Below are 26027 nucleotides of genomic sequence, written 5' to 3'. Positions count from 1 at the left end.
TTGTGTATTTTTCCAGACCTCACACATGGAGGGGCCCACATCAACACTGACAAACGATACATTCTAATTTAGAAAAATAGGTAATGTTAGAGACATATAAGTAATAATATTGAGACATATAATCAATAATTAAATGGCGACAGTACCTACCTAAACTGAATAGCACCAAAAATTTGAGACACACAAACTCTCGTAGATCAAACTGCAGAGATCGTAGTTTTGCTACAAGCTCCTGTGCATGGCTCATAAGATTGTTGAGTGTGACTCCTGCCTGAGATGCTATTACAGCGTAATCCACCTGTAAAAGAGTAATATTTACATTGAGTTATCTTAACCAGATACGTTAATACTGCTATTTCATACTTTTGCTGAATTAGTCCTGGGACTTATAACAGCTTTGGAAGGAAAGGTCATTTTCACTGGGCCCCCAGCATCAGGTTTTGCTGTTGTTTGTGGTTTTGTTTTTTGTTTTTGTTTTTTTTAAAAAACACCACACAGTGGTCTTGATCCTTACCTGGCTCTGCTATAGTAGCTTCACTACAGCAGGGGGGTGGGGTGGAGACACATGAAATGAAAGCATGCATTTAACATCACATGTAGCCTACGGTAACTTACTTTTCTGCTTGTTGGCTTAACACCATACTATGTTCCTCTAAGCTCCTCTGAGACAGAGTGGAACGCAAATATAACTTTTAAAGACACGTATGCTTTTCACACATAAAAAACCCTAAACATACCTCACTGCTAAATAGTGCTCTATTTATGTGCTCTATGCTGCTTTTATTCTTTATTACATTATTTTTAAGCATTTTTAATGTCAGTATGAGCCACTCTGGAATTTAGATAATGAAGAGTGGCACATAACTATTTTAAATAAGGCCTTACATTGTTTCCTGGACAGTAGCTAATGGGGAATATGTATCAGCTGATGCACAGCTTAACTATCGTGTCCTCTTCTGTTTCTTCAAACCTTTATACTCCTGTGGCCCTTGGACAGTAGTACCTCAGGTCTACACCTTGGGTTACAAACATTTCGGGTTACAGACTCCGCTAACCCAGAAGTAGTACCTCAGGTTAAGAACTTTACCTTAGGATGAGAACAGAAATTGCGCGGCAGCAGCGGGAGGCCCCATTAGCTAAAGTGGTACCTCAGGTTAAGAACGGTTTCAGGTTAAGTAAGAACAGACGTCCGGAACGAATTAAGTTTGTAACCAGAGGTACCACTATAGATAAAAGTTAATTTGATTTTCACAACTGCCATATCTGTTTTTCATTCGTTTGTTGTTTTTAGGCTACTGTTGAGCCTTCCTTAGAAAAGTAATTATTAACATTGATACACCACTTTTTGAGAGTTTGATGCTGCAGTCTAAACACACCATTGAATGTAGTGGAACTTTTAACAGTAAACATTGTGTGTTTGTTTAATTTAGCTAACAATAACAATAATCCTTGAGGAGTTTTCATAAAAACATCAAGGTAACAAATATAAATAAAAGTCACCAGTACAGTCGTACCTTGGTTTTCGAACCAGTTCGACTTCTGAAATTGTTCGAAAACCAAGGATTCAGCAGATACCCCACCACCTTGCTTCCAGAATGACTCATTAAGTATCTCTGGCACGGATATCACCTGCAGAAACTTCTGCCTACCCAGGGAAGGTGCACCAGTGGAGCTCCCCTACCAGTGGAAGCCAGAGGAACGAGACAGGGCTAGGTGGAGGGAAACCTCTGCCTCACCCAAACTCCATCTAGTCCAGTGGACTGGGAGTTTGGACAGTAGGCTGAACCACCTTTTTCAATAAATGAAGACATAAAACTGTGCCTGTAAATGACAATTTATGTAAATCATTTTACAGCCCCGCCCCAGGACGTTAGCTAGGCTATTGTTTTTTGAAAAGTGTAATTCCTGCTGAGACATCTAATTTTCAGCTGAATTTCCCCTCTGTGATGTATTGGGAGGGCATGTGGGAATCCCTTGGTGAGGTAACCAATTGCTGTTTCCACGCAAGAGAAAATATGATCTTCACTTCTTAATAATAAGTTAAGATGTTGGGATGAATGTCATGAATATCACTGCCTATACCACTGAGATGATAACATAATGGGAAACCCCAATAGGTAGATTCTTCCACCCTCTGCTACTGGAAGGCTCTTAGGCAACTAGCTGTTCTTTCAGATGCATTTAATATTTGCAGAACCAGCAAATTTGTCTGGGAGGCAAGTCTTCATCTGCCACTCACCCAGAGCCGACTGTATTAAATTTTTATATTTATTGACATTTCATTACCATAATTGACTGCACTTGGTTCCCTAGTAGAAGGCACAGGGATGCCTCCTAAGCAGGAGAATTGGTCCCTTGAGTCAGATTTGCAATTAAAAACAAGGCAGAATGGATTTTTTTTTTATTGTGTAAATATGATGAGTTGAATTTTCAGCTTTAACTAGAGAATACAGAGCACCGAGAAAACCTTTTTCACGAGTGAGCAAAATTATGAGTCAGTGGAAAGACGACCCCCAAAGGTGTCAATCAGTTTATATAAACTCAACTGTGCATGAAAAAGCCCCAGTTAATGTCTCTTCCAGGGGTGGGGATGGGGTGGGGAGGAAGTGTTAATATTAAAGTGAATATTGTCTTGTCTGCTTAGTCTATGGGATACTTATCTATGAAAAGGGTAGCCTTTTGAGCCAATATATTAAGAGTGTGAATGAAAATGATGTGGGGGGGGGATATGATGTACACTTGGATGATGAGCTTGCCATATGGGTGGATATTATCCAGATATTTAAGACCTATACACGACCATGTTCACTGAGCGACTCTTTTTAGAATGATGACTGTGTGATGTTCTGTAAGTAAGTACTTACAGAGTAAGTACAATGGTATTTTTCAGGACAGGACAATGGTATGTTTCAGATACTTGAAAGTGGTCTGATAGATGTATTGTTATGAATGGTGAGTACACTAATTTTGCTTTTGTTTTGGACAGTTTTTGCTGTGCTTCAAAAACTGGAAACAAAGAACCACTTGGCCAGATAGAATAGTATAACTGGTGGTGGAGTATCTTAATTGTAGCTCTAGCATATGACCTACAATTCTCTGAAAAATCAACTCTAGAAAGGATTGCTTCATGCAGCTAATATGCCTCAAACTGTGGTTTGTGCCTAGGAAATGTTCACTATCATTTAGAATTTCCAACCTGTGGTGGATTCTGCTGGGACTTTCCCATCATAGCTGCCAAGTCCGGATCGTAAAGATCCGGGATCGGCAGCGCGCACATGACCGGAAGTTGCGTGACGCAACTTCCGGTGGCGCTTCGCCCTTCTATGGGCACCAGAAAATGGCGGCGCCAGCGCCGGAAGTCGCTTCCGCGCATGACCGGAAACACGTAAAAGCGACTTCCGGCGCCGGCGCCGCCATTTTCTGATGCCCATAGAAGGGCAAAGCGCCACCGGAAGTCGCATCATGCAACTTCCGGTCATGTGCGGAAGCGGCTTCCGGCGCCGCCATTTTCTGGTGCCCATAGAAGGGCAAGCGGCACCAGAAAAATGGCCGGGTAATTAGGGTTGCTAACAATTGCATTCACCTCCACTCATAGCTGCCAAGTATCCCGATTTAAGGGACAATACCGGGATTTTTCGCTAAACGGGAGACCGCTGGGAAACGCTAAGAAAAAAGGGGTTTTCCCGGCGGATACGGGATACTTGGCAGCTATGTTTCCCATCCAACAGGAGAAATATACTCCAGTAGAAGTGAACATGTTCCATGCAGATAGGTGTCATTTGTGTAGGCGTCCTAGCTGGGTCAAAAAACAAATGTGCTGAATATTCTCCCATCCACTGAAGCTGAAAAATCTTTGGGTTCTGTTCTCGCATACATTCTTGCACACGTTTCCACTCCTTTCAAGAGATAGCACATTCTTTCTCAATTTCAGCTGTGAATTGATATAAGTTCCTAGCTGTTATAAAGTTTTTACCTGCCTGCGGGAAAGCAAGACTTAAATAGAAACCTTAAGGGTGCCCAAGATACAGAGGAAACCTGTACTTATGATGGTAATTGCTTATGATGGCAATTGTGCAATATTGGGAAAGGGTTCTTAAAGTCATTTTTTTAAAAAAAACAGTGTATGACCTATCCGTTGATTCTGTGGTTATCTTGTTCAAATTGACAGGCTGGAAACAGTGTAAAAATGGGGATCTGTTTATGAATCTTTTAGCTAAGAGTACAGTTGCAAAGCAGCGTAACTTCCTCCAGTGTCCCATCCGCTAAGAAATGATTTGATAAAGGTCTTAGAGGTAGTGGAAATTGGCAAGTTAACTGCAGTGGCTTATCTGAGCATTGGGAAAGGTAATAGTGACATGTTGTTAATACATTAGTCTCTCTTTATTAGAAGCTGGGATAAACGTTTTTGCAGAGTGGAGGTTGAAAGGCATTTGCTTTCAATTCTGTGAATGATTAAAGTTAATGATCCATGTAGTTAATTAGAACTTAGTCGTTGTTGTTGTTGCATGCATTAAGGTAAGGGCAACTTTCTTTAATTTTTCTATTTTTAATCTTAGTTTCTTCCTTGTGTGTTGCATTTTTGGAAGGTGGTAGCTGAAATTCTTCTCTCAGTGTTTGACTAGGATCTGATCTTGGCACTAGTGCAGTTTCACAAGTCAGAATGTTGCACTGGAAGCAAATGAGTAGTGCCTAATCATGTGTGCTATGATGAGTCTTAGGCAACCATTCTCTTCAAGCAGTATTTCCTGTTAAAATGATTATACTGTCAGTGAAACTAATTTAGCATCCCCCCAATACAAATGTACATAATAAATGATGATAACTTTATGATTACAAATCAGATTTTATCTGCAAAGATTGTAGATAACATTTATATAATGGAAATATAATATAAATATTTCTTCAGCAAGTACTGGAAAGCAGAGGACTTTCATACGTTAAGAGTGGGAATGGGTTCCTCCTAGATAGAGACAGCAGGCATCATGAATTAAAATTAATTAAAATTGTGATGACTTGTACAGTATACGATGCCTGCCATTTTAACATGATATGCCAATAATAGAAGATAAAGAATTAAGTTGCCAGCAGACATCTCCCTCAGGATGATGTTACAGAGGTTGCTAATTAGCACAGAGCATGGGAAATAAACAAGATGAACTTGAGCTCTTGGTACAGCAAACTAAATATGACATAATAGGCATCACTGAAACCTGGTGGGATGAGTCTCATGACTGGAATGTAGTAATAGAGGGATACAATCTATTTAAGAGAAATAGACCAAACAGGAAAGGAGGAGGAGTAGCTTTATATGTTAGGGATATGTATACCTGTGAAGAGATCCAGGATTTAAAACTTCAAAGCCAAATTGAGAGTATCTGGGTCAAAATTAAGGGAGAGAAAAACAACAGTGATCTCATTGTGGGAGTTTACTATAGATCCCCAAGCCAAACTGAGGACACAGATGATGCCTTCCTGGAACAGATGGCCAAGCATTCCAAAGGAAGTGAGATAGTAGTAATGGGGGATTTCAACTATCCTGATATTTGTTGGATGTCAAACTCAGCCAAGAGCATAAGGTCGAACAGATTCCTCACTGGCCTTGCAGACAACTTCATTGTCCAGAAAGTGGGAGAAGCAACAAGAGGATCAGCCATTTTAGATCTGGTCCTAACCAATAGTGATGACTTGGTTAGTGGGGTAGAAGTGGCAGGATCATTAGGTGGGAGTGACCATGCTCTTCTGGAGTTTATTATCCAGCGGAAAGGAGCAACCAAGCATACTAAGGTCCAAATTCTAGACTTTAAGAAAGCCGACTTCAGAAAACTTAGGGAAACGCTGGGTGAAATCCCATGGACAGTAATACTAAAAGGGAAGGGAGTTCATGATGGTTGGGAGTTTGTTAAAAGGGAGATATTAAAAGCACAACTTCAGGCAATACCAATGAGACGGAAACATGGAAGGTGCCTAAAGAAGCCAGGCTGGCTATCTAAAGAACTTTTGACTGAGTTAAGATTTAAAAGGGATATGTACAAAAAATGGAAAAGGGGGGAAATCTCCAGAGAGGAATTCAAACATATAGCCAGCACGTGTAGAGACAAAGTCAGAAAAGCTAAAGCACAGAATGAACTCAGGCTCGCCAGAGAGGTTAAAAGCAACAAAAAGGGCTTTTATGGGTATGTCCGTAGCAAAAGGAAAAACAAGGAAACAGTGGGGTCACTCAGAGGAGAAGATGGTGAAATGCAAACAGGGGACAGAGAAAGGGCAGAACTCCTCAATGCCTTCTTTGCCTCTGTCTTCTCCAAGAAAGAAAACAACGCCCGACCTGAAGAATATGGAGCAGATGATTCAGCAGGGGAAACACAGCCCAGAATAAGTAAGGAGGTAGTACAAGAATACTTGGCTAGTTTAGATGTATTCAAGTCTCCAGGGCCAGATGAACTACATCCAAGAGTATTAAAAGAACTGGCAGAGGTGATTTCAGAACCACTGGCAATAATCTTTGAAAATTCCTGGAGAACAGGCGAAGTTCCAGCAGACTGGAGGAGGGCAAATGTTGTCCCTATTTTCAAAAAGGGGAAAAGAGAGGACCCAAACAATTACCGCCCAGTCAGCCTGACATCAATACCAGGAAAGATTCTAGAGCAGATCATTAAGCAAACAGTCTGTGAGCACCTAGAAAGAAACTCTGTGATCACTAAAAGTCAGCATGGGTTCCTGAAAAATAAGTCATGTCAGACTAATCTGATCTCATTTTTTGACAGAATTACAAGCCTGGTAGATGAAGGGAACGCTGTGGATGTAGCCTATCTTGATTTCAGCAAGGCCTTTGACAAGGTGCCCCATGATATTCTTGTAAAGAAGCTGGTAAAATGTGGGCTAGACAATGCTACCATTCAGTGGATTTGTAGCTGGATTACTGACCGAACCCAAAGGGTGCTCATCAATGGCTCCTCCTCATCCTGGAGAGTAGTGACTAGTGGGGTGCCACAGGGTTCTGTCTTGGGCCCAGTCTTGTTCAACATCTTTATCAATGACTTGGATGATGGGCTTGAGGGAATCCTGAGCAAGTTTGCAGATGACACCAAGTTGGGAGGGGTGGCTAACACCCCAGAGGACAGGATCACACTTCAGAATGACCTTAACAGATTAGACAACTGGGCCAAAGCAAACAAGATGAATTTTAACAAGGAGAAATGTAAAGTACTACATTTGGGCAAAAAAAATGAAAGGCACAAATACAGGATGGGAGACACCTGGCTTGAGAGCAGTACATGTGAAAAGGATCTAGGAGTTTTGGTTGACCACAAACTTGACATGAGTCAGCAGTGTGATGCAGCAGCTAAAAAAGCCAATGCAATTCTGGGCTGCATCAATAGGAGTATAGCATCTAGATCAAGGGAAGTAATAGTACCACTGTATTCTGCTCTGGTCAGACCTCACCTGGAGTATTGTGTCCAGTTCTGGGCACCACAGTTCAAGAAGGATACTGATAAGCTGGAACGTGTCCAGAAGAGGGCAACCAAAATGGTCAAAGGCCTGGAAACGATGCCTTATGAGGAACGGCTTAGGGAGCTGGGTATGTTTAGCCTGGAGAAGAGAAGGTTAAGGGGTGATATGATAACCATGTTCAAATATATAAAAGGATGTCATATAAAGGAGGGAGAAAGGTTGTTTTCTGCTGCTCCAGAGAAGCGGACACGGAGCAACGGATTCAAACTACAAGAAAGAAGATTCCACCTAAACATTAGGAAGAACTTCCTGACAGTAAGAGCTGTTCGGCAGTGGAATTTGCTGCCAAGGAGTGTGGTGGAGTCTCCTTCTTTGGAGGTCTTTAAGCAGAAGCTTGACAGCCATCTGTCAGGAATGCTTTGATGGTGTTTCCTGCTTGGCAGGGGGTTGGACTGGATGGCCCTTGTGGTCTCTTCCAACTCTATGATTCTATGATTCTATGATTCTATGATTCTATGATTCTAGTTCTAATATGCAAATAGTAAAACTGATAATGCTTCAAAGTGCTATAAAATATCTTATGCATTTATGGGCCATTGGTGCATTACGAACAATGAAAAATGCCATTTCCTGTGCTGGTTTCTGCTTCTATACATATAGAGGGGAGATACCAAATAGCTAGAGTAGGGGGTGAGCATGTGGGATATGCTTTATTTTTTTTACTGGAACCCTGTGGTCTACCGGCTAGAGAGCCAAGTGCAAAAAAGGGCCGCAGATGAGTACCAGGGGGTGTCTTGAATCTGTGAGCAGTACCAGAAACAAGCTCCCAAGCCCTGTTCCCCCCAAGTCCTGTTCCCTCCCCCTCAAGTATTTTTTGTTTGTTAATAACCTTAAGGTTAGAGCAGTAGGACAGCAGAGCATTGGTCTAGTATTGTTCACAGTGACTGGCAGCAGCTCTTCAGGGGGCTTTCCCAGCCATACTTGGAGATGCCAGGAATTGAACCTGGAAAGCAGGTGCTCTAACACTGAGTTACAGCTCTGAGCTGCAGCCCTAAGCAAATAATAATAATAATAATAATTTATTTATACCCTGCCCATCTGGCTGGGTTTCCCCAGCCACTCTGGGGTGCTTCCAACAGAATATTAAAATACAATAATCTATTAAACATTAAAAGCTTCCCTAAACAGGACTGCCTTCAGATATCTTCTAAAAGTCTGGTATTTTTTCTCTTTGACATCTGGTGGGAGGGTGTTCCACAGGGCAGGTGCCACTACCGAGAAGGCCCTCTGCCTGGTTCCCTGTAACTTGGCTTCTCGCAGCGAGGGAACCGCCAGAAGGCCCTCGGCACTGGACCTCAGTGTAGATCTGCAAAGCAACCATAGGTCTACTAGTGGATCCTGATCCTCCACCTCCCCATTGTTTAGTAGACTCTTGTGCACTCCTGACCAGTCCTGTTAGCTAGGGATGATGGGAGTTGTACTCCCAAAACATCTGAAGGGCCGAGTTTGCCTATGTCTGCTCTTGTGTGTGTGCATTCCTAGCTGAATGCTGCAAAGCAAAGCTGGATGGCTTTAGCATGGAGCAAGTGAGACCCTATCCTATTACAACTGAATCAAGAAACTTAACACACTATGCGCACTTGGCACCAAGAAGATTTACAGCCCTACCCCAAAAAACTTGCTACACCAGCAACTAAGTGCTTTGGAAGGGGTATTCCGACTGCTGCATCAGTGCAATGTCATCAGCTGTCACTGCTTGAAGGTGAGAAGCTGAAAGAAGGGGAAATACTTAGGATCAGCTGGTTTCATTAGAAGTCAACTTCACACCAAGGATGATAAAAGTTGGTTTGTTAAACTAACCATTATTTGTTTTAAGCCAGGATTCCTGGCTTGACTATAATGGTGAGCTGAGAGATTCCTGTAAAAGCAAAACTAAACTGCCAAATTCTTCCTCCTAGTTATGGAAGAGGAGCGCTTGGGAAGGGGAGCATTTGAGTCTCATCCTTTGCTTCGGTTTGTTTAGGCTGTTCCATACTGTGCTAAACCATGGCTTCATGTTATGCGCAGTTGCAGCATTTATACTTTGGAACTCCCTGACCATTGACAAGCACCCTCACTATATTAAAATTTCAGCGGGCCTACCTAGACATATAGTTCAGTTATTTACATTTTTAAAAAAGTTTTACTGGGTTTCTTTTTCCTGTGTTTCATCCACAGTTATATTTTCATATTTGTAACAGCTCTGTGAATTTCAGTTGTGTTTTATTATGTACATCACCCAGAGAGTTTTGTGATTACATGGTTTATACAATCTTTCCAAATGAAAATAAATATATTTGTATTATGAATAGCCTTGGCAGGCTTGGCAGGGCAAGAAGGCAGGATATATATAATTACCGTAAAGGAGCTGACTGGAAATACCCTTATTTTTAAGCTGCCCAGGTGCAGACAGGGAAGTGGCTCTTGCACTTATCCTGCTATACAAGGAAGATGGGGGACCTTGGTGATTTCAAACACACACACACACACACACACACACACACACACACACACACACACACACACCCTGCTCAATGAATACATTAAATAAGGTACCAGAAAATACATCCTGAGATATCTTAAAGACTAACCAGTATTATTACATAAGCTTTCATGGACTACAAAAACTACGCTGAGCCTGTGCAGTTTCATAACTCTCTGCAAAACACAAAAAAGTTTCTGGCAACCTTAAGAAAAAGAAAAGACTCTGAGCATGTTTTGTGCAGTATTGAAAACTCAATTGTCATTATTTTAGCTCACCATATTCTGGGTTAGTCTCCAACTCTCAGCCTAACCTGTTCTACATGGCTACTGTGACGACATGGAAGGTGGCATAAAATGGCTGCAAAAAGTGGATTTGGTGCTTGTATCTGCTTGTATCATAGGCATCCTGTTTTGGTTCTTCTACCCAGAGGCCATATTTTTCAACCAGTCTTAATCTTTCTTGATTATAGCACATTTTACTGATGACCCAAGTCCTACTTGTCTTCAGTTGTACAGAGGATTGATTCCTAAGAGGAATTATCTTAGGGCTTAGTTGCTGGGGAAGGGGGAAGCTTTTGGAAAGCAGAGGAGTGTGTTTTAATTTAATTTAAAACTTTTACTATTTTGATTTTGAAGGTAAAATAGTAAGGGGTCAGTATTTTTCCTGACTGCCCAATTAAAAAATAAAATAAAGCATGCTCCTACTTAACCAATGTTCTGCCCTAACAGCAAAACCTATGAGATACAAATAGCATGATTTTTAAATGGTATAATGCCCCCCCTAATAATAATTTAATTGTGTTAAAATTATTGTTGATTTTATCTATCACTCTCTTTTATAAAATAAGAATGAATCATTGTTTTTCTCCCAAGAAGCGGGCATCATTTAATTTCGTGACTGCTGTCACCATCTGCAGTGATCATGGAGCCCAAGAAAGTAAAATCTCTCACTGCCTCCATTTCTTCCCCTTCTATTTGCCAGGAGGTGATGGGACCAGTGGCCATGATCTTAGGTTGTTGTTTTTTTGATGTTGAGCTTCAGACCATATTTTGTGCTCTCTTTCACCCTCATTAAGAGGTTCTTTCATTCCTCCTCACTTTCTGCCATCAAAGTTGTGTCATCTGCATACAGTGCTACCTCGACTTACGAAAGACTCGACAACCGAATTTTTCGACTTGACATCCGGAAAAAAAAAACCATGGCGGTTTTAGATAGGGATTTTTCGACTTACGAATTTTTAGATAGGGTTGCTTCGACTTACGAATTTTTGCGTTTTCAATGTATTCCTATGGGAAATCGTGTTTCCAATGGCGTTTTTCGACTTATGAAGGTGCTTTTGGAACGGATTAAATTCGTAAGTCGAGGCACCACTGTATCTGTATTGTAGGTGGTCTATATTTAAGATCTGTATGTTTTGCAGTGAGACTGACATCTTAAGCATGAATTCTCTGCTCTTTCTTCACAAGAAAGGCAAAGCTGCAGAGTAGCTGCAGAGCCAAAACTGGGAGTAAACTTGGTTAACACAGAGAGACTTACCTCTGAGTGGGCATGTAGACCATTGCATTGCAAGTTTATTACACAATGAATTCTTTATGACTGCCTGGACTTCCAACTACTTAACTGTGTAATAGCATTTGCAGAAAATAATCTGTAGGGAGTACTTCCATCTCAGACTAAACCATCATAGCATTTTTGTTTGCTTTCTTTTAACAAAGATAATAATTACAGCAAATAACAGTAGTATCTTCATATTCTGCAGCCTTGAAGAAATTTAACTTTCTTTTAAAGTGTGCAGAATAACTCTGGAAGCTGAAATATACATGGGGCACAATAACTGTTGCAATATTGTGCATCTGACAAAGAACAATTCATTCCTGTTTTTTAAATGATGCTTGAGTGAAAGAATGCACTTTGTTTGTTTTTAAAACAGTAATCATTGTAGCAGATGAGCAGCATTTTGTGCAAAGAATGAAAAGAGTGAGTAATGGATAACTTGGTCTGAAGGAACTGCTAATGGGTCTGATCATAATTCTTTATGTAAGAACTGGCATTTAACAACACAGTCCTATACATTTCTACTCATAAGTAAGCTCTATTGATTTCAGTGGCACTTTTCCCCTGGTAAGTGTGCGCAAGACCGCAGTATAAATTTGCTTCTTTCCTCTTCTGTTTACATTGCCTTTTGCAGTGGGTCTATTGAATCATGCGTTCAAGGAATAGTGTATATAGGATGCTCAAAAATAAAGATAAAATCTACATAGCTGTCAGAGTTACAATGACAAATGCAATCAGAAACTTACATGAAGTTGGGGGTTTAAATTGGTCTGAGAGGGGAGGGCCAGAAATGGAGTCAGTCCAAATTAGAAATTATTTTGATTTAGTCCGGGTGGAGGGGAATTCCAAAGACATTTTATGATCTGTAGTTAGTGAGCTTGAGCCTGTTATTGTCTAAATGTGATTAAATGCTCTGTTTTGTCTTTGCAACCCTTGCTCATTTATTTAAAGGCTATCCAGGTGGCTTGTGCAGTTCAGAAATTATCTGGCATGGAGCCTCATGGAGTAGTTCTTAGCTTTGGAAAATTTGTCCCAGGCTTGATCAATTTCCTAGGGCATATTGCCAGGCAGAGCTCATTGAAACCAATGGGACTAAACACCACTTAACTTTGACTGGATCATGCCCATGGTTAATGTAGCCATGATCAAATGGTTTATTCACCTGCCTTTCATATAATGTGCATGTCTTTCTGCCTGACGCACACAACACATGCAACTCTCCTTGTAGGCACAAAGGAATCACCCTACATGGTTTAAATTAGGGCTAAGTCTCTCTATGCAAATTTTGAATAGCAATTGAATAATGTAGTTTGCAGTCCAAACAAGCAACTGTTTCCTCATATGTATATAAATGGAGGCAGTTTAGGTTTCAGCTACTTAAATGCCAGTGGACCATCATTTGGTTTCACTTTGAATCAGAAATAAAACACACAAAATGCACTCTGCCTTCCCATGACACCATACATTCTTTTCCATTAGAGCTGAAAGACATTTTCAAAGAGTAACGTTTTCATTTAATTTGCCTTGTCGCTCTCATTTACTTTGCCAGGGCTCTTGGAAATTATAAATGAACCCGGCCACGACTTATGAGCAACTTCTCTCGCCACAATCGTCAAGAGTGATCTCAAGCTGCGCAAGATCATGGCAGTGCTCTTGTGCATGTTGTGTTTGTTTAACTGGACATTGTCTGTGCAGAACTCTCTGGAGGTCCGTGCCCTCTGTGGCTTCTAAGCTTGACTTTTAAAGCTGCTTCTGATTCTCCTAATCTGAGTGGAAGTAGCTTGCTGTGTGTGCCGAAGTTGCTATGCTAGCTTCCTAGCAGGTAGGTCACTGCTGCTTACCAGAAAGGCGCAAGGTGGCGGGGAGGTCAGTGAGGCGCAAAAGCAGTGGCAGGAGCACCTAATTGGCTGAGCCTGTGCACCAGCACTGCACCAACCTCCCCACTGCCTTACCTCTCGCCCACCCAGTAAGCAACAGCAACTGATCTGCCAGGCAATTCCCACCACACCTGGCAAGCTGCTTCTGAATCCAAGTAAGTAAATAAGTAGGTAGGTAAATTCAGTAAGTAGCTGAATTCATATTTTAGCACAGAATCTTTTTTAAATGTTTGCACACAGTGCACACTAGATGACAGTGTACTACAGTGCACTGTTCTCTCTGGCAGTCTAATCCTGAAGTGCTGAGAAAATGGGATTATTTGAAATACATCTACATGGTGCTAAACCATGGCTTGGTTTAATGTTACATCTGAACTTGAACTCATGGCTTGTATCACAGTGTTTGGCCTCACAAATGTTGCTCTTCATTGCTTTCTGAGTTCTTGTTTTTTCTTATTTTTTCTTTTCATGGGCTGATTCCTTTAATTCATACCATCTGCTTCTAGTTCCCACTATGCCAAGCCCCTCTACAAACCATACATTTAAAACACATGGCTTCCACAAGAGAATTTTGGGAACTGGAGTTTGTTCAGGGTGATGGGAATTGTAGCTGGGGGAAACTACAGTTCCCAGGATTCTTTGGGGGAAAGTCATGACTGTTAGTATGAATGTACTTTAAAGGTGTATGTTGACTCAAGATTTATCTGAAATAAATTCCCATTTTTTTAAAAAAAAAAACCCGATTGGCATTATCCTGCAGATATCACACTTCTTACATACCGTGCCTCACTCACAGAGGTAGATGAGTAAATGTTTATATAAGTTATATTTGTTTTTATTGTAACAAGTTTGGATCGGGAACAGAATTTACTTTTAAAATTTTATTTATTAAATTTATATGCCACCCTTTTTCATCCGAAGATCACAGTGTGGATGATCATTTTACTTCAGTTGTTTTGCAGCTAATACCGTGGTTAAATAGGAAAGGCTTTCAGTGTAAATACCAGGAATGTTTGTGACATAGTTAAGTTCCTACAGTTTGGAAAGAGGTTTAAAAATGAAACCAAAATATTCAGTTTGCAAACTCACTTGTTGCCCAGTGATTAGGAGGATGGAGCCTTCTTTCCCATGTACCACTTGGCGATAAATATGATCTAGAATTAAGAGTTCACTCCAGCAGTTCTGAAGCAGCTTCATTTGGTCATCAACCTGTAGACAAAGAAATATATATTTTTAATATATGATATTTCCTTGGTGGCTTATTGTTGCCATTTACTTTTCTGGTGACAGAATTCTTAGGTACTTAGGTACACTTAGGTACTCTTAAAACCATTGGTGAGGAACCTTTGGCCAAGGCTGACCCTCAGGATTTTCTCCAGGCAAAACTGTGGGAATTGTTTTTCCATAGGTTCATCACAAACCGCTGCTGTTAAAGCTTTCTGTCCCATGGGTGGAGTCATTCACATGCATCCTTACTACAGAATCATTGCCCTGGTGGAACTGAGCACCTGCTGTGCTGTGGGCTTTCAAATGTTACAGCACCACCATTGGATATTCATTGGTGGTTTCTTCAGAGGACCCTGAATAATTTAGTTTCTCAGAATGGTTGATGTAGAACAGGCATCCCCAAACTGTGGCCCTCCAGATGTTTTGGCCCACAATTCCCATGATCCCTAGCTAACAGGACCAGTGGTCAGGGATGATGGGAATTGTAGTCCAAAACATCTGGAGGGCCGAAGTCTGGGGATGCCTGATGTAGAACTTCTGATGGTGTACTGTTGTGATTCCTATTAGTGACACCAGCAACTGGAATACTCAGGGCTATTTTTGTGGAAGGGAGGGTGGCTCTGCTGTACCAGGTTGGGGGCCACAAAGGGGCCCAGACTCTGAAAAAAGGTAAGTGTCTAGTCCTTGTGAAAGGACGGTTATGAGGCAAAATATGCAGGCACCATTCAAAGCAATTGCCTGCTCCAGCCTTTCCCAGCTTTTAGCTAATGATGAAGTCAGAGCTGTAATTGATGAGCACTGAAAAGAAATTTAGAGTTGTATAAGGACCAGGGAAGATCTAGAAGTAGGTTTAAAATGACCCAGGTTTAAAAATGACCCAGGTTTAAAATGACCCTTCCCCCAGACAACAGGGAAATGATTTCTGGGCAGTTTCTGTGATGCATGCATGGATCCAGTTTTTTGGGGGGGGGGGGCAGGGTTTAAGTTCAGGTAACGCAGAACTGCCTAGTTCATTTTGAATTCCTCTCCCATTTTCATTTTGTTACCCACTTTCCAGAGAAAATAATTTAAAAAATCAGAATTTTAGTGTAACTGAGCAGCATTGTGTCCACCCAAAAACAAAAGGTAATAGCAAAGACAGGAATTTACCGGTATATTCCTTCTAATTTAGGTTTAATTTAATAATTTCAAAAAAAGGAAAAGGAAAAATATTAGTATGTAAACATTAAGAAATTACCCTGCAAATACAAATAAAATTAATCATTAGTACATTCAGATTGTGGTTGAGAAGCTGTGAGTTTCACCAAGCCCTGAAAAAGTAGCCCAGGTATATTAATATTGCTGGAGGACTGAGAGTAGTGTTAGAATCCTGCGGTGGTGTTGAGTTTTTTGTTTGCTTTGTAGGAGGAAATGCAGTCAGGGGTGGGCTGTTGGTTGTGACAATAACATGCTGGGAAGGGATGATTCATTGCTTTTCCACCTATGGGAAAATAGATTTCTTGAGAGGAGTGGTTGTTTCTTCTTGCATAAACACTTAAAAATGTTCAGCTCAAAAGCTCAATTCTTATGGCTTCTCTCTCACACACAAAATGTACATTGACCTGCACTGTTAACATTGTTGTAGTTACATTTTATAAATGAGTACAGAACAAATGGTCATAAAATACATTCTTTTTAACAATTAAATTTTGAATTTATCCAAGCATTCGCATCTGAACATTGGTTGCTGAATATCTTAAATCTGTTCTGACCACCACGTCTCCATCTGAAATACCATGCCTGTTCATGCACAAAATGTACTGGTAGAGATCAATAGATGAAAGACCTACAGTAACTGGTTAACAGCTGTTGCACTGGGGGACAGCAATGATTTTAACACCTGTATGACAGGCACACATTCAACAGGTTAAGCCTTTCTAAAATGAAAATATACTTATTTGTTTGTGACTATCAATTAGCAACTGATTTTATAGAAGTAGCATCAAATAATATAAACAAAATACCAGCAAACGACAGGCTGAAAAGAAAGTTCTTTGCTTGCCAGCAATATGTCATAAGAGAGAGGACAAGATGAACTTCCCTTGAGGAATGGGTTGTTTCCAGATGCTGAACAAACATCTCTTGCATACATGTTAAATGTAAACAAGTCGTGTCACTAAGTATTGACCTTAGAGCATGGATGGACACAACAAGACAAGAAGTTTTTGTACTCACATAGCTTAATTTGTCTTCCACCATAATATTTGTCTAATGGCAGCTAGAAAAAAGCAATGTAGAGTTCTGTTTCGTGAACTGTTTAATCACCTATTTCATTTAAATGCTAAATGCAAGGCTAAAGCGGATCACTTTTGAGGCTTGCTTTGTATTAATGAAAGTGGATTCTGAAAATACCCAAATCCACATGTTAAATTGTTCATATGAGCATGAGGAGGATAATTACCAGCAGCCAGCTTGCCCAACTGGAATTGAATAATGAAACTTAACTAAGTAAATAAATTGAATGAAAAAAATCAGCATAGAATTGTAAGGCATATTATTCCCCCTTAAATCATAGAATAATGGAAATTCAAAATGCAATACTAAAGCATACTCCTTGGTGGAGCAAATGCAGTCTAGAGGATTGATCAAGAATGATCTTTATAAGCAATAGTAACAAATATCACTATGGTATCTTAAAGGAGCTCACTGGAAGGACAGATCGTGAAGCTGAAGCTGAGGCTCCAATACTTTGGCCACCTCATGAGAAGAGAAGACTCCCTGGAAAAGACCCTGATGTTGGGAAAGATTGAGGGCACTAGGAGAAGGGGACGACAGAGGACGAGATGGTTAGACAGTGTTCTCGAAGCTACGAACATGAGTTTGACCAAACTGCGGGAGGCAGTGGAAGACAGGAGTGCCTGGCGTGCTATGGTCCATGGGGTCACGAAGAGTCGGACACAACTAAACAACAACATCTTAAAGGTGCCATTATTCCTGGCATGAGCTTTTGTGGGCCACTGAACTCAAGTATAGTTTTGCTTGATATCAGTGGCACCATAAAAGTGAATTGATTTTAAGATTAAAGCTTGCAATGACTTTGACTATAATTCAGCAGGCGCATTGTTTAAGATTTCAGTGGGTTGGGCTTTGGGAGGGGAAAGATTCACAGCAAACGTGCAAAGGCTTTGCTCTTGAGCATCCTTCACGATTAAAATGGGGAAAGGTGCATTTTGTGGAAGTTTATTGTTACCGTGTTTCCCCTTTTTTAAGACACCGTCTTATAACTTTTTTTCCTCAAAAAAACACAGGGCGGCTTATTTTTGGTGGGATGTCTTATTTTTTTATTATGGTTTTTATTACCTTACGGTCTCCTTGGCCAGGCCAGGCCGCTGGCTCAGGGCGCTGCTGGGCGCTGCACACGGCGCTGCTGGGCTCTGTCCTACCTGACAAGGCTGTTGTATGTATTAGAACAATACAATGTATGCAAAAATGTAGTTTGTTAAGGGTTGGCTGGGAACTGTAAATTTATGAGGAGTAAACTACTGTATAATGCCCAGAATTCTTTGAGGGAAAGCAAGTTCTTTGAATGTGCATGAGATCTGAGTTAATGCTGCATGCAGTCTACTTTTGCAGTGGGAAGACTTTCCTAGGAAATAAAGATCAGACAGAAATCTGTCTATTTTCTGCTGATGTAGCTTTTCTCTCATTTATTTCTATCACCTACCGGTAAAGCAGAGGATATGCTGTTGACAGGATGGGCGTATGGGGAAAAAAAGAGAGTGAAGAAGAAGAAGAAGAAAGGGGCAAGGGTGCTCCGAGCTGCTGAGCACTCGGTGCGCTCCAGCAGCTGGTTCAGGGTGGCGGGCCACTCCGCCTGGCGCTTCGCCTGGCGCTGCTGCGCGCTCGGCGATGCCGCACGCTCGGCGATGCCGCGCGCTCGGCGATGCAGCAGCGGCGGTTCTGGGCGGCAGGGAGGAAGGCTCCTCGGCCGGGCTCGGCAGAGGCCCAGCCGCTGGTTCTAGGGCTCCGCTTGGCGCTGCCGCGCGCTCCGAGTACTCAGCGCTGCCGCAGCCGCCGGTTCCGGGCGGCGGGGTGGAAGGCTCCTCGGGGCTCAGGGGCTCCGCTTGGCGCTGCCGCGCGCTCGGCACTGCAGCAGCCGCCAGTTCCGGGCGGCGGGGTGGAAGGCTCCTCGGCCAGGCTCGGCAGAGGCCTGGCCACAGGCTCAGGGGCTCCGCTCGGCGCTGCCGCGCGCTCGGCGCTGCAGCAGCCGCCGGTTCCAGGCGGCGGGGTGGAAGGCTCCTCGGCCGGGCTCAGCAGAGGCCCGGCCGCTGGTTTGGGGGCTCCGCTCAGTGCTGCCGCGTGCTCCGAACGCTTGGCGATGCCGCGTGCTTGGCGCTGCAGCAGCCGCCGGTTCCGGGCAGTGGGGTGGAAGGCTCCTCGGCCGGGCTCAGCAGAGGCCTGGCCGCTGTTTCAGGGGCTCCGCTCGGCACTGCCGCGCACTCCAAGTGCTCGGCGATGTTGCGTGCTCGGCGCTGCAGTAGCAGCCGGTTCCGGGCGGCGGGGTGTAAGGCTCCTCGGACAGGCTCGGCAGTGGACCAGCCGCTGGCTTGGGTGCTCCGCACGCTTGCTGCTGCAGCAGCCGCCAGTTCCAGGCCCTGAGCTGGCAGGCACGGAGGTACGTCTTATTTTCGGGGTATGTCTTACATTTTACAAATGTTTAAAATTGCTGCCCTGGCTTACTTTATGACTACGTCTTAAAAAAGGGGAAACACGGTAGTACACTTTACAACTCACAACAACCAGAAATATAAGTGTTCTGGACAAATAATCCAGTCTGTGTTTTCAAACAAAATGGTCGATCGAAATGGTGCCTGTGTCATTTGGAAGATTTGCTTGTGATGTGACAGTTTTAAAAATGTCAGCAAATGCCAAATTCAGGGGTGCACTTGCTACCTCAGGCAGAATACTGTATTTTTAAAAGGTTTATAAAGTTCATTGGGAGGGGGGCTAACAATGTAGCCCCACTTGGATACTCTTTGCATCCAGAAAAGTGTGGCTATTTAATCTTAGGCTGCAAACTGAACCCAACCTACACCAAGGTATGGGAGCTTGTACAGTCAAACCTTGGTTCTTGAACTTATCGGTTAGAAAACCAAGGCGTGGCTTCTGATTGGGTGCAAGAGCTTCCTGCACTTAAGCGGAAGCCACATTGGATGTTTGGCTTCCGAAAAACGATTGCAAACTGGAACACTTATTTCCGGGTTTGCGGCGTTCGGGAGTCGATTTGTTCGGCAACGAAGCTGTTCAGAAACCAAGGTTTGACTGTATTGAGGAGAGGTGTCCTTTCACACACTTCAGCTGGCTGAGCCCATCTCCTGCTGAACATGTGGACAGAAGGTGGTGGTTGGTGTGGCAGACACAAAGCACTCTCCCATGAGTTACAACCACAGTTCAAGGACAAATTTCAGCCGGCTAAAATCATAAGGGTCAGTGGGGGCTATGGCCAGGTGTGTGGTGTAGGATGAGTGCTTGAAGGGCCATTTTTCTCCCTTGGTCCCCCGCACCTGTTCTGAATGTTTCCACAAAGGGGGAGAGGTAAATGCACGGCTACCATTTTTGTTGGCAGCAGACTCTTTATTGTCACCAGGGGTTCCCAAATTGTGGTCCGTGGTCCACAAGCTTCATTCAGATGCTACACAGCATGTCTATAGATTTGGAGTTGAAGACATCTATCACATTAAATAATCCTATTGGTTTTAATTGTATTTGTCTTCTTTTATTTTTTCTATGGAATTCAATAAAACCAAATATAATACAGAAGCAAGAAGCAAGACAGATACAATTAAAAATCACAAAGCACCTAGCACGGCACATTGCAATTGCTACAGCTGGCAGAAAAATCATTACAATGTCCACCAGGACCCTCAGCAATTTTCAAATAGTCCATGGGGGAAAGAGCTTGGGAAACACTGATCTAGTCTGACCCCGCTTGTGAGCCAAGAGAACCTCACATTAATTAAGTTTTGGGAACCTATCCAACTTTCTCTTCTCAAGAACAGATTGACCCTTCGGCCTGGAAGCACCGTGTAGCCAGCCTGTCAAGTAACCCAGCAGGATCCAGCATGGGTTTTGGCAGGATCCAGCGTGGTGCACAAAGCAGACAATTTATTATGAACACCCTCTAATATTACTTACAAGCTGTGCAGCCTTTGACAATATTGCTGGATGAAAGAAAGAGGAGGGGTACATAGCAGAGGGATATATTACTAAGTCAAAGTGAAGCTTGTGTTATCACAGGAGCAACCTTGCTCAGTCCCCATGCTGCATGTAACCACAATAATTCATTCTTACTTAGATCACAGAACAAGGCTGAGCCTATATTAAAAAAGAGCTCCTTTTCACTCTGCCCAGAGTTGTATTTATCTCCCATGCCATTTCTAACAAAGTCCCCTGTTATCTGGAAGAGAAGATTGCAGTCGTGCTTTGTTGAAAAAGTAGGAGTTACAGGTCCACACTGCACCTTTCTCAATTCCCACAAATGTGTCAGATTGCTTTCAGTTATAGTATTGTGTTTGTTCTTCAGCACAGTTTTATTAGAAGCTTTAAAGACAAATTGTAACTGTATTTAAGACTGATGGATATTGGTTTGAAACATGTAGAGTTGTCCCATCTACATTCCAAAGATTATCTAGAAACAAAGAGTTGGCGCCAATGCTAGTCCTACTCAAAGTACACCCTTTAAAATTAATGGACACGGCTAACATTGGTCCATCAATAAATTTCAATACGGTCTACTCTGAGTAGAACGTGGATGTCTAAAACTAAAATAAAAATATTCTTCCATATCCTGCTAATCTGTACTACCAGGTTAATGAGTGCAAAGCATTGGGCTGTAACCTATTAGGTTATAAAGACTGTATAATTAAGTGAATGCACACAAGGAGAAAAGTGAGGTTTTTCTCCAGCCACAGTCCTGCTCTTGACACCAGTGGGTGCCCCATATTGTCTTCCATACCTGGCTTTTTATAGTGTATAATGAACAAGGTTTGAAAAGCCCTAGTACATGTCGAGAACTTTTCCCTTAACTCTTTCGATACCCCATCATTGTTTATTCCTGCGATTTCTAGCTTACACTGCTTTGATACATGCTCCCAGGGTGGGTCACAACATAGAAGATATACTGCAAATCTAAATCACAAACAAATTACAGTCATACCTCGGGTTGAGTAAGCTGCGGGTTGCGTACTTGGCGGACCTGGAAGTGTTTACTTCCAGGTTCCACCGCGCGTGCATGCACAGAAGCGTTTTGCGCACTTCGTGCATGCGCAGAAGCGCTTTATCAGCGCTCCGCGCATGTGCTAAAACACCACTCGGGTTGAGTACTTTTCGGGGTGCGAATGGCACCCCAGAATGGATTGGGTACTCAACCCGAGGTACCACTATACAGTCTAGAAGTTAAAAGAGCAAACCAAATTTTGAAACAATCTGTCAATGTACAGCTGACCTCATTACATCAACCCCCTTTGAATGTCTGAGCAAAGAGGTGTATCTTTAGCTGACTTCAAAAGTTAAACTATGCACCATAACTACTATTCTTATTAGACTTTATAAGTCTTTTTTGGTGAAGAGGGGAAAAACTAAATTGAAACATTGGAGAGACCCAAACTGTATCAGCAGCACAATCAAGTTCAAAAATGTGTTAGTCAATATGTAGGGAAGGAATCTTGACATTCTCCAGTTGGAGGATGCTGTGCAATGTTGCTAACAGATGTTTTTGGGCATGGTGTTCCAGGGTCACCACAGGGAAAGCCCTAGTTTGTATTAGGCTTAATTTAACTTTGCAACTCAATCAAATTTTCAGAATATTGCATCCCATTGTATGAATTGTATTGGGTCTGACCATATTCACAGTTAACAACAAATGTGTTTTAAAGATGCAGCACCTGGATACAGAAATGCGTTCAGCAAACATCTGTCTCAACCACAGGCGGCAACTCTGGAAGCCAAAAATTCACTTTGCATTGTGGAGTAGGTGCGGGGAGGGGGATTTTTGAAGGTTCTGAGAGTCATCAGCATGCTATCAAAGCTTATCTTCCCCTCCCAAGCTGGTATCACCTCATTAGCAAGCCAATGCTGTGCAAACAGTGTGAAACAGCAAAGTCAGAATAAACAATCACTGCTCAGCTCCTGCTGTTGTATACAAGGCTCATAAATGTAGCAAAACAGAATTGTAGTTCACAAAACCTTTACCTCAGCTGGGCCTAACTACAAATGATGCTTGCAACCATGTAGCTTTCTTCTTCTTCTTTTAATTACCGGGGGGGGGGGGTGATTACTGAGAATGTAGAGCATGGGAAGACAAGGCTTAACCCTTCTACTCACCATGATCTCAATGAAAATTTTCCTTCACCTTTGCAGTTAGCCCTAGTTAAAAAGTTTGCATGGGCACTGCTGTGGTGTTGGCGTGGAGGTCCTATGTCCAGTGTTTGGAAGATCTACATCAGGGATGGCTAATCTGTGGCCCTCCAGATATTGCACTCCAACTCCCATCAGCCTCTGCCTTCATGGCCAGTGGGGAGGAATGATGGGAGTTGTAGTTCAACATCAGCTATAGGGTCACAGGTTCGCCATATGTAGGAAAGGGCACTATAAATCTAATGTAGCTGCTTCACGGAACAGCTACCATATATTGAATCTATGCCATATCGCATTCAATATTAGTAAAGAGTCCTCTCCAACTCAGCAACCAATTCTACTGATTTGGGTAGAAGAAGAAAATACGATATATTAAATGCAGAAAAGTCCTAGGTAGATTGGTGTGGAGAGGACTATGCTGAAGTCTGTTGTGTTAAAAGCCCATTGCAAATTAGCTTTCCAACTTGCAGACTACTAATTGTTAACTAAGGAGTTTTCTTATGCAATGTGGGAGAAGAGTGTCATCATTTGTATTTCCCTGATGCACCTAAGTCTACTTTGTGCTCATTGCTCCTCAAAAGGCAGCCATTGCTCACGCCCTCTCTAAAGAACAGCACATCTGCAGCAGCTTCTCTTCCCAGCTCTGTCTTTGTATATATGCACTTCCGCTGGCTTTGCAAAATACTGTAGAGGCAACAGAAAGCCTTGATAGAAGGAATGTATAAGAGAGAAGCAGGTAACAGCCAGTGAAAGGAAGTACAAGAAGCACTGAAGGCTTGGTATTGGATATGGTACATTGACAAATGAAGGAACATTGGCAGAAGACCATCAGATGCACTGTGGTGTCGGTTTACTCATTGTTTGAAAACCTACATGTCCAAGCTACACAGACTCAGGCTTTTTGGAATGTGTTCCCAGAGAATTCTGCTTGGATTTGGCAAGGACTGCAGTAATACACAGTGTCAAGTCTCAGTTGACACCAAAACCCAAAAGCATGTTATCAATTGTAGTTAGAACTAAGTCTATCTCAGAAATGTTATCTCAGAAATGTTAGTTACTCACCTGAAAAATTAAAAACAATGAAAAACCTTTGTAGTGGTGTTATCAATGAGGGAGGGGAGACCAATACAAAAGTCATTTTTTAGCAGCAATAGCAAACAACAATGGCAACGACACTGATAAAAAAAAGTCACTCAGAGCATATTGAAATATTCAACAAGCACAGTTCTATTTTTCCTGTTTATTTTTGATGATCTAATTTTGAGAATGGAACATTGTGCAGTTATAACTGCACTTTACGTTATTATCAAGTACTACAGAATTTTGGTGCATACCAGATGTTTATATGAGACTTGGATTCAATGGAGCAGTCATGGAAGTGGAAAGCACTTCTGCCATGCCCTGTGGTTCTAGTTTTTTGCTGCATCATTTGTGATCCTGTATTGCATGAAACCCTCAGCCTGTCACTCTGGTGCCATTAAAATACACGCGTATTTCAGTGTTCCATCAGGTGGGGCAGAGTACTCACTGCGAACTTTCCTTGGGTGCATTGCAGTGGCAGAACCATGTTAACAGTGCTAATAATAATAATAATAAATTTATTATTTATACCCCACCCATTGTGCTATATCATGCTACAGTGCACTAGCGCTGCCTGTAGAAAGGAATCATGTGGTTCAAGTTACTCAGGCCAGCACTGCCCCTGCCTTGGAGTCTATCAACCATGTCAATTGGCTGACCCACAATTCTCCTTCCTGAATTCTTTAGCACAATGATGACAGGACAAGTAGAAGGGACTTGGATCAAGGCCCATTGGTCGGAGCGAGTCCCAGGAGCAAGACTCAAGGCTAATGACTAACTTATACTTTCAAGCATGTCTTCTTCGCCAGTGTTCTTCAACCTTGGGTCCCCAGATGTTGTAGTAAGTGGGTCAAGGAGATACATATGGGAACCAGGATCCCAGTGGGCAGGCAGGGATGAACATCCAGACCATAGTGGCCAGCATGGACCCCTAAAGCAACAATCCTACTATAGCCAGCCTGTGTATCCCCAGAGGCTTGCTGAATAACCCCAGAAATCTTGCAGATACTGTAGTTAACAAGCAGTTTATGAGACTGAGGCATTGGTAAACCGGTGGCTCTCCATATGTTGTAGGACTGCAACTAGCCATTGGGCATGCTGGCTAGGGCTGATGTAAGTTGGAGTTCAACAACATGGGGGGGGGCACAGGTTCCCCATTCCTCCTCTAGCATAAGGTTACCAGACATCCCCGTTTCCCAGGGACAGACCCTGGATTTACAAATCAGTCCCCATACAAAATCTATTGAAGTTGAAAAGTGTCCCCGGATTCATTGAAAAAAATCTGGTAACCTTATTCTAGAAAAAACACCATTGTCCGACCTAAGGGCTTGATTTGGACACTCATATGATCAATGGTGTGCAGCCACACCAACCCACCCATTAGCACACATAACTAAGGTCCAGATACATGCATGCCAAACAACTGCAAGATGTCACTAGTCCAACCTCTCCTTACAAAAAGCTTAGGTAACCTGCAGAGTAGAGCCAACTTCCCCCAAGACAGCTTATTCTCCTCCTACCACTGCCTCCTTCCAGTATGCTAATATTCAACAGGGTTTCTGAACTCCTGAAGAGTAGACAAATACAAGTTCTCAGCATTTCACACAAACCCACAGATGACTTCTAAGTGGGAAAGAAAATAAGGTCATCACTAGATATTTGCATTATTCAAAGCATCAAACAGAGTACCTGGCACTTAAAAATGGGCTTTTATGGGACTTGGGGTGGTGTTTTTTTTGTGTTTTTTTGCTTTGCATGCTAGATCACATGTAAGTTATTCATGTTTGACACTCAGCATCATTTCTGATGAATTATAAATGTAATTTCCAGGGTTTTTCCTTTTTTGTTTTTAGAAAGGCAGGTTTTTAAGATTTCTGCTGAAAATTATACTGGTAACGCAGGAGCTATTCTTTATCAAAGTG

General features: G+C 42.3%; 1 protein-coding gene and 1 long non-coding RNA gene across 7 annotated transcripts in view; one reads left to right on the top strand and one right to left on the bottom strand.

The window, feature by feature from the left end:
- The window catches only part of NR5A2 (nuclear receptor subfamily 5 group A member 2), a 114818-nt gene that overhangs the window by 19587 nt on the left and 69204 nt on the right, over window positions 1-26027 (bottom strand). For all 4 annotated transcript variants that reach the window (XM_035124043.3, XM_035124042.3, XM_035124047.3 and 1 more), the window contains exons 5-6: window positions 14494-14613; window positions 151-298 (exon numbers count right to left, since the gene is read on the bottom strand). In XM_035124043.3, coding sequence (XP_034979934.2) covers window positions 151-298; window positions 14494-14613 — 268 coding nt within the window. The remainder of the gene's footprint in view (window positions 1-150; window positions 299-14493; window positions 14614-26027) is intronic.
- The window catches only part of LOC148684990 (uncharacterized), an 87840-nt gene that overhangs the window by 46451 nt on the left and 15362 nt on the right, over window positions 1-26027 (top strand). The window contains exon 3 of one of the 3 annotated variants that reach the window (XR_015950955.1): window positions 17310-17447. The exons of 1 other annotated variant lie outside the window; for it this stretch is intronic. This is a non-coding gene — a long non-coding RNA (uncharacterized LOC148684990). Of the gene's footprint in view, window positions 1-13076; window positions 13204-17309; window positions 17448-26027 lie in introns of those variants that run through there. One more of the 3 variants, XR_015950954.1, reaches the window with a different exon arrangement.

The sequence above is a fragment of the Zootoca vivipara genome, chromosome 7 (assembly GCF_965207765.1).
Source record: "Zootoca vivipara chromosome 7, rZooViv2.hap1.1, whole genome shotgun sequence".
Lineage (NCBI taxonomy): Eukaryota > Metazoa > Chordata > Lepidosauria > Squamata > Lacertidae > Zootoca > Zootoca vivipara.
The sequence above is the reverse complement of the archived record's forward strand: the minus strand, read 5'-3'. Positions and strand labels throughout refer to the sequence as shown.